The sequence below is a fragment of the Nelumbo lutea genome, chromosome 6 (genome assembly GCF_056320005.1).
Source record: "Nelumbo lutea isolate HS-2025 chromosome 6, American lotus-T2T, whole genome shotgun sequence".
Taxonomy (NCBI): domain Eukaryota; kingdom Viridiplantae; phylum Streptophyta; class Magnoliopsida; order Proteales; family Nelumbonaceae; genus Nelumbo; species Nelumbo lutea.
This window is the reverse complement of record NC_142689.1, coordinates 43,265,170-43,274,096: the sequence shown is the minus strand read 5'-3', so window position 1 is coordinate 43,274,096 and position 8,927 is coordinate 43,265,170. Positions and strand designations below refer to the sequence as shown.

At 41.3% G+C, this 8,927-nt stretch overlaps 1 protein-coding gene across 1 annotated transcript; it reads left to right on the top strand.

The window, feature by feature from the left end:
• The first annotated feature begins 293 nt into the window (after window positions 1–293).
• On the top strand, window positions 294–3,850 carry LOC148848779 (putative serine/threonine-protein kinase At1g01540). The gene is made up of 7 exons (XM_088952516.1): window positions 294–1,234; window positions 1,708–1,812; window positions 2,198–2,320; window positions 2,418–2,588; window positions 2,762–2,891; window positions 2,999–3,208; window positions 3,332–3,850. The coding sequence occupies exons 1-7, from the start codon at window positions 648–650 to the stop codon at window positions 3,491–3,493; spliced, it is 1,488 nt and encodes a 495-aa protein (XP_088808642.1). The 5' UTR covers window positions 294–647; the 3' UTR covers window positions 3,494–3,850.
• The last annotated feature ends 5,077 nt before the right edge of the window (window positions 3,851–8,927 follow it).

Here is an 8,927-nt window from a genome sequence, read left to right as displayed (position 1 = left end):
CGGTAGACCGTCCTTTTCGTCCTAGAACTCTAGACCGTCTTTCTGTTCTGTCTGTCGTCCTTGAGAGAAGACCGTTTAGTTTACCACGTTTGAATTTTCCACTTTGGCTTTCTTCCTACGTAACTTAGTACTCACACGTGTTTTCTATCCACGTGTGATTTCCAACCCAAGCGAATCCTCCCCCTACGATTGGTGTAGGACCCACACTCAATGAACACCATTTAATGGCTTGCACACCTTTCTTCACCGGAATCTTAATTTGAAAACCCTTTTTCTTTTCCAAGAAAATAAGTATAACAAACGCGATATTGCTGGGCTAGGGATGTGTTCGTGATTAAGTAAAAACCGAGCGTGCTTTTGGTCAAAATGCCTTCTCCGGTAAATTAATAGTGAGTAGGCGACTCCGACTAAGAAGAGACGGATCTTACTCTACGTCTCCTCTTCTTTCATCCGACTTCCGATACCCCCGCAACTCCACCTTTGTTTTCCGGAACAAAGGATATGATCACCATTTCTGCTGAAACTTGAATTCCTTCCGGCGATAAAATGCGACATACATCTAAAGCCCCACATCCTCATCATCCTCGAGAAGACTGATACCAGTTCTGGTTACTCTGTTTCCGTTTCTTTTTCTCTGTTTCTCTATCATGTCTTTCTACGACACTGCACTCTTGAACAGCGAACTCTCCAAGCCGACCTCAATATTCGGTCTGCGTCTATGGGTTGTTATTGGAATTTGTGTTGGAGTGTTCATCGTTCTCATTCTCTTCCTCCTCTCTCTCTGCATCACGTCTCGTCGCCGAAGATCTCCCAACTCCAGTTCTCGTCGCTCGAAGTTCTCTGCCTCCGATCACTCTCCTATTGTCTCCAAGGAGATCCAAGAGATCGTCCATGTTGCTACTACGAATCAGCGGCCGGTTCCGCCGGCCGTTCCCGAGATTCAGATTGATATTGGCAAGGCGGAGCACCGTGTTGTTTTTTCTGACAGGCCGTCCTCGCATGCAAGCGGAGAGAGTCGTTCCACTACTGCCACGGATTCGGTGTCAATGGCTGGGGGTCCGCCGGAGGTGTCACATCTTGGGTGGGGGCATTGGTACACTCTCAGAGAGCTTGAAGCGGCCACAGATGGGTTGGCGGACGAGAATGTGATTGGAGAAGGCGGATACGGTATTGTTTATCGAGGAGTACTGTCCGATAATACTCGAGTTGCAGTGAAGAACTTGCTGAATAACAGGTAATCAACTCAGTTGCATAAATTATATATTATTGTTTCTTGTGTCGATTTTCGTTGACTAACAGAATGAGTGTTGGATCAATAAATTAGTTGGGTTCGTGTGTTCTAGCTCTTTCTTTGGTGTAAAGCTCGAGGGTGTTTTCTTCCTTACTGGTGGAATCCCCCTCTCCTCACTAGGAGGCATGATTAATATTGAAATTTGAAGAAATTTTCTGCTTTAACCAACTGCTAGTTTCTTAGTTAGAATGTGAAACTGAAGTTTCGTGCTAATCTGGATATTCTGATAATTCCTGCTCAAATTATAGAACTATTCTACTTATTCTGGGTGTTGTTGGTTTTATTAGATTTCCACTTTCTGGACCGATATTAGTCTCTCTCTCTCTCTCTCCAGTAGTATTGGAATCTTTGCTTTCCAGATGACCTTGGATCTTTTTTTTTAAGAGTTTAATTGTAAGAGGCTGTTGAATTATCAGGGGTCAAGCTGAGAAGGAGTTTAAAGTAGAGGTAGAGGCGATTGGCCGTGTTAGACACAAGAATCTGGTCAGGTTGCTTGGGTATTGTGTCGAAGGAGCTTACAGGTACTGATACTTTTGTCCTTCCATTCTTGTTTAGTTGATTTTCTCTTCATTGGTAACCTTAGTATCCATATATGGTGTATCTTTATTTACAGGCATTCATTGTCGAAGGATATATGGTGTTTACAGACATTCATTGTTTAGTTGATTTTCTCTTCATTGGTAACCTTAGTATCCATATGTGCTTTTAACCTTAGTATCCATATATGGTGTATCTTCATTGTCGAAGGAGCTTACAGACATTCATGGACATGCACACCCACACACATATAGTAGGGTTTTGCTCATCCTATTTAGAGTGTCTGAGATCCTCTGGAAGCTGAATATGTCTTGATTTGAGACTTGATATTTAAGTTTTCTTACAGTTTAACCTGTTTTCCTGGATTAGAATGCTTGTTTACGAGTATGTAGACAATGGCAATTTGGATCAGTGGCTTCATGGGGATGTAGGGCAAGTGAGCCCTCTGACATGGGATATCCGGATGAACATTATCCTTGGAACAGCAAAAGGGTAAAGTCACCTCTCGTCTGAGACTTATTCTTTTGCTAGTTATTTTTGCTCATCAACTATATGCACATTTAACTGAATGAGAATATAATTTCTGCAGCTTGGCCTACCTTCATGAGGGTCTTGAACCAAAGGTTGTCCATCGAGATGTAAAGTCTAGCAACATCTTACTTGACAAGCAATGGAATTCCAAGGTGTCTGATTTTGGGCTAGCCAAACTGTTGTGTTCTGAAAGGACTTATGTTACAACTCGTGTGATGGGAACATTTGGGTTGGTTCTCTTCCTTTCATTTGTTTGCCATGGTTGTGATTTATTTCTCATTTTCTTCCTTGTGAGCAAAAGAAATTTGTGATTCAAATTTGCTCATCTAAACATTTATATGCTCTGCTCATCAATCACTTTTTTGGTTCTACTATTATTAATTACTTTCATGGATTTTGTAGCTATGTAGCACCGGAATATGCTTGTACTGGTATGTTGAATGAGAGGAGTGATGTCTATAGCTTTGGAATACTCATGATGGAGATAATTTCTGGGAGGATCCCTGTTGATTATAGTCGACCACCTGGAGAGGTAGTTGACTTGAGACATTTAGTTTCATTTCTAACCTCTCTTCTTCTCGATTATAATATGTTTCAATTTCAATCACTAAATTGCTGAGTTAGAATAATCAATTGCAGGCGAATTTGGTTGATTGGTTAAAAACCATGGTCGGAAACCGGAAATCTGAGCAAGTAGTGGATCCTAAGTTGCCGGAAATGCCATCTTCAAAGGCACTTAAACGAGCTCTTCTGGTTGCTCTCAGATGTGTTGATCCGGATGCCAAGAAAAGGCCTAAAATGGGACATGTGATTCACATGCTTGAGGCTGATGATTTGTTATTCCGTGATGTATGTCCAAATGTTTCTTTAGAAACTGATTCCTTGAGTTCTTAGAATATTTTGATTTGGAAATTAATAGGAAGCAACTTTTTTTACTTCCAACCCATTTATTTTTGAGTTTTCCATTTTCAGGAAAATCGGATTGGACGAGAAGCCAGCCGCTCCCATCGAGATCATCCATCAGCAGATCAAGTTGTTGTGGGGTTGGACGATAAACAGTTGGGTGAAGGGGTATTGGAGAGAAGAGAAGGGGAAACCAGTAACAATCTACACCAGCAAACAAGGTGGAGATGACAAAGGGTAAATTAGGTGACTGACAATTCTTAGCCTGAGTGAGTTTCCAAAATTCTATTCTACAGTAAACCAATTTCTGTCTATAACTCATTCTATATCAAGAATATGGTTAACCAGCAGCAATCCTGTATTTTGTCTAGTTGTATGTTTGCATATTTTAATTTAGGATCCACCATGTGTTGAATTGGGATGCACTTGTATCATAGAAAATTTATTCATCATTTAGATGAAAAAAAAAAAAAACAGAACTGCAAGTGTATATTTAGCACTAGAGAGTGGAGTGAAGATATTTCTTGTCAGTTCTTGTTAAGGTGGTTTTTGGCATCATGAACTGATAATACAATTTCATTGCTTGTACTTGGCTACTTGCTACATTAGTAATTCTGGGGAAACGAGCCCAAAGCTGAATTTTCTGAAACCTGTTTCCTTTTAATCGGCAACATAATGGTTGCCTCAGGTCATTCCCAAGGGGGGGAATCTTCTTTTTTGACTTTACAAAATAAATGGGGCCATTTTTGCATTCGCAACTGTAAACGTTGGCGCTTGAAAAATGAAAAGTGAAAATCAAGCACAACTGATACTAAAAAGTAAAAATAGGACTAAAGATTCTACGGGAAACTTTGAGTAATCGTCGGTCACGGCTATTTCTCAACTAAAAAGGTTTATACGAAAATAGTTAAAGGTACATTACCCTAAGAAAAAGGTTGAAGACATTGCCTTAAAACGTTTCTAGCCACCCGCTGCATTGCTGATTGAGGCAAATTGGCATTTGCAGAAACCGTCTGGTGCCAAACACTCCTTTCAAAGTGTTTACTTGCAATTTAATCAACTTAGGGACTCGTAGAGGTGTAAATCGTGCCAGGCCATGAGCGGCCTTATTTTGGACCGGCCTGGTATGATGGCATGCGGGCCATGCCAGCCTTGGCATGATGCTCTCTGTCGTGCTAGGCTTAGGGTTTTAGTCTGCGAGTTAGGTCGGCATGGCATGAACAAATAGGACGGTGGTCCACGTGTTGGCACGACCCAGCATTGCCCATATATACTATTTATATATATATATATATATATATATTGTATAATTCTATATATATAATATTTATATATTTTATATATTTATATTTAATATATTATATATTATATAAATTATAATTATATAAATAATATATAGTATATAATATATTAATAAAATAAACAATTGTTTTTAATTTTATTATACTAATTTATTTAATTATTCTATAAATAAGCATTTGTATACATCAAAATTTATATAAAATTAAAATTTTAAGTTTATTTTCATTTTTTTTAAATAAGTAGCCAAAATAGCTTTGGCCCTATCCGTGGCCTGACTTGGGCTGTGTCGGGCTAACCCACAAACTTTTCACTAGGGAGGGTGACATGGCCCATGATGGCCCACATTTTGCGCAGGTCGCTCGTGGGTCGTGTCGGCACGGTTTACCCACTTTACACATGTACTCATTTGTCTTGTCCTCATATCAAGTTAATTCCACCATTGCCAACAATTATTAGGTATGTGTTTGGTTCTGTTGGTGTCGTGGTAAGGCTTTGAAGATTGGTCAAGTCTTCGAAGGTCCAAAGAAGGCGACAAGAAAGGGAGAGAATGTGGGGAAGAGAGGAGAGAAGGGTGAGTCCCCTTCTGAGAAGCCCTAGGTCAAAATTATATGATATTATCTAACGTGGGAAGGAGTTATCCCCATTTTTATAGAGAGGATCCCAAGGATATAAGGAGAATGATATAAAAGGAGAAATTTCCTATTAACAAATGGGGTCTTTATTTTTATGTTGGCTATTAAGAGAGCACTATTGGGGTTTCACCACATGTCCAGTGAGATCCTTCAAAGACAAAGTCTTCTTTCTCTTAAGGATTCTCACGTGGCACGTGTAGATTACGTTCCCTTACAGGTTTCCCAGTGGCCATGTGTTAAAAGACAAGATTGGTGATGTTATCACAAGTCTTAGGCGACGCCCATTGTTTACCGTGGGCCCCAAGTGGTGTTTTATGTTCATCACAAGTCTACAATGGTTACTAAGCTTATCGTAAGTCTGCGGCGGTTGTTAAGTTCATTGCAAGTCTTTGCGGGTTTTGAGATCATCATCGATGTTAGCCATGGACTCGCCACAGATGTTCTTGTGGTATCGGCTTAGCACCTTCTGTACCCCCACAGTTGTGGCAATCAACATATACCTGCAAGTTTCGTTTATATTTTTTCACAATGTTTGTACTTTATTTGTTTGCAAAACTGAGAAAAGTATTAATTACAACCATTTATGACAATTAGGCACCAATACCACTAAGCACTTCATCAGCATAATAGTGAAAAAACGCCTAACTATTGGGGGAAGCTTTAAAAAATAACTTCCCTAAATGGTGGGCATGCACAAAAACTGAAGTCACCTTTTACTATTACCATGCATACGAAAGAGCATGAGAGGAAGTGAAGTGGCGATTATGATGATGTTTGGTACCGTTTACGTTTATTCATTAAACGTTTATTAATGTTCCCACATAGGCGCCATCTCAGCATTTTCTCTCTCTTGCTCTTCTGCATACATCAAAAATGTAAAAGGTGAACTTTGGTTTATATGCATGTCAGTCATTTGTAGAAGTTATTTTTTGAAGCTTCTATAAACAGCCAAGCATTTATTCACTATTACGCTGAAGTGGTGCCTAGTTGTCATAAACGGTTGCAATTATTGCATTTCTCGATTTTACCAGCAAATAAAGTACAAACGTTTATTCAATAAATATAAACGGTACCAAACACATACCATGTGACAATATTAATTGAATAAACACCCACGTTTCCAAACACCCTATAGGTATATATTTGGTAGTGTGGCTGTTTCTCACATGGTCTATTTCCCCGAAAATGGCTCTGCCATGAGCCCATTCAGTGGCTGAAGCGTTTTTTATGTTTTCTTGGGTTTGGAACCCTCGTTCCAACTAAGCAAAGTTAGAAACAATTAAAGGGTTTTGATCCTTGTTTGGGTGTCATGTCAGCACCGAGTCAGTTATCGATGAGCGTTTTCAAATTTTGAGGCATTGCTGTTTTCTCCCACTTTTGTAAAAAAACAATGCTGATCAAACAAGACTTTGACCTTTGAAGTTGATATCCTATGTGGCGCTGTGATGTCATTTTTTTTTCGAGAAACAACATCAATTCCAAGTTCCGTTTGGTTCCTTAGAATGGTGTTTGAAATTAGAATTAGAATGGCTTATTTTGATTTGAATTGTCAAAATGAGATTTTGATTCCCATGCTTGGCAGAATGGGATTTCCCTGTATTAGGGCATGGTCATTTCTGGCTGCCCCAGGAAAGGGATTTCCATTCAAGAATATGTCCAGAAGTAATAAAATATTAATAAAATAATAATAACATAAAAGGCATTAATTATTAAACATAATAACAACAAGAACAAAATATAAACAAAATATCAATACAATATTAATAAACACTTTATGAAATAATAATAATGCATTAGAAATTAAATAATAAAATACTATGAAACAAATAATAAGATAATAATAGTAATAAAACAAGAATATATTGAAAATTAAAATAATAATAAAATATTAGTGATGAGGGCGGGTTTGGCCCTCCAATGACACTATGACACCTGGCACCTCATGACAACCAGGTAGGCAGTTCGCCACAGGCAGCTCGTCATAGGTAGCTCGCCACTTACAGACAGCTCGCCACAGGCAGCTCACCATCATGTAGCCTAGCAACTTAGACAACTCGGCACTACACAGACAGGTCGGCACTACACAGGCAGCTCGCCACAGGCAACTCACCATCATGTAGCCTAGCAACTTAGACAACTCGACACTGCACAAGCAGCTCGCCACCAGGCAACTCGCCACAGGCAACTCGCCACAGGCAGCTCACTACAGGCAGCTCGCCTCCTAGTCAGGCCGACCATCGTGTGACAACCCCAAGGAGCTCACCACTGTACCCCGTGTTTTACGGTATTGTGACTTGTAACGGCTGTATTAGCTCACCCACTCCCCAATTTAGGCGGAAGTGGGCAACCTTACCAGTTGGTGGCTTTATCCCCACCTAAAACGAAAGCAGGTCCCATCATAGCGGGAATCCAAGAACGACTCCACCAAACCCACAAGGACTCCAGTATATAAAGACCTCACCCTCCAGGGGCAAAGGTATGAGATGAGATGAGATGGTAACCTCTGCTCTCTAGCTCTCTCATTCTCTAATATCATTCTCAGCTCGCTACTAAGTGCTGACTTAGCCACCGGAGTGACCTCGTCGGGTATACACCCCTAGGTTCTCTGATTCAGTTCTCGCAGGTTCCTCAGCTCTCACCGCCTACAAATGTGAGCAGATCATCTTCAGTAGGGAGTAGCCAGCTCAGTTCCCATCGTTGCTAGTAGCTAGATCATCTCCTACAGGGAACAACTGGGTTGCGCTACGCTAGGGAGCTCCCCTTCAGGCTCCGAGTCATCGGCCACTTGGGAGCAGAAGAGGTAACGAGGTACTTAGCCAGAAAAAATGATACGTGACCAGAAATCGTTACATCAATTGGCGTTGTCTTTGGAAACACGCTACAAAAAGCTAAGTACTGATCCTACAAAAAGCTAAGTCCTCTTCTCCCAGAAAGCTAAGCCCTCACTTTTTAGAAACTGAAGCTCTCGCTTTCTAGTTTCCATTTTTTATGAACTCAAAGAAACTGAAGCTCTCACATTACGAGGCGGATGCAGTGCAATCATAGCTCTAAAGCGCCCACTTGGCGGCCTGGCAGCCTGGCACATGTGCCGACCTGGCGTGACCTGGCATGGGCGTCGACCTGGCGGCATGGTCCAGGCACGAACTGACGAACTGATAAAAGACTTCAATACTACACAAGACCCAGTTACTTCTTCGGTATGGGCAAAGTTCAAGAGTGGACTATGAGTCTCTCCCAAAGCCTAAGTGCCACAATACTGCTCAAGACCCAGTTGCCTCTTCGACATGGGCAAAGTTCAGGAGTGGATTATGAGTCGCTCCCAAAGCCTAAGGGCCACAATATTGCACAAGACTCAGTTGCCTCTTCGGCATGGGCAAAGTTCAAGACTGGACTATAAGTCACTCCCAAAGCCTAAGGGCCACAATACTGCATAAGACCCAGTCGCCTCTTCGGCATGGACAAAGTCCAGGAGTGGACTACAAGTCGCTCCCAAAGCCTACGGGCCACAATACTGCTTAAGACCTAGCCACCTCGTCGACATGGGCAAAGTCCAGGAGTGGACTATGAGTCGCTCCCAAAGCCTAAGGGCCACAATACTACTTAAGACCCAGTTGCCTCTTCGGTATGGGCGAACTAGTCCCAGTCACCTCCTTGACCTGGACACTTAAGACATAGTCCTCTTCGGCATGGGCAAGCTAGTCCCAGTTGCCTCATTGGCATGGGCACTTAAG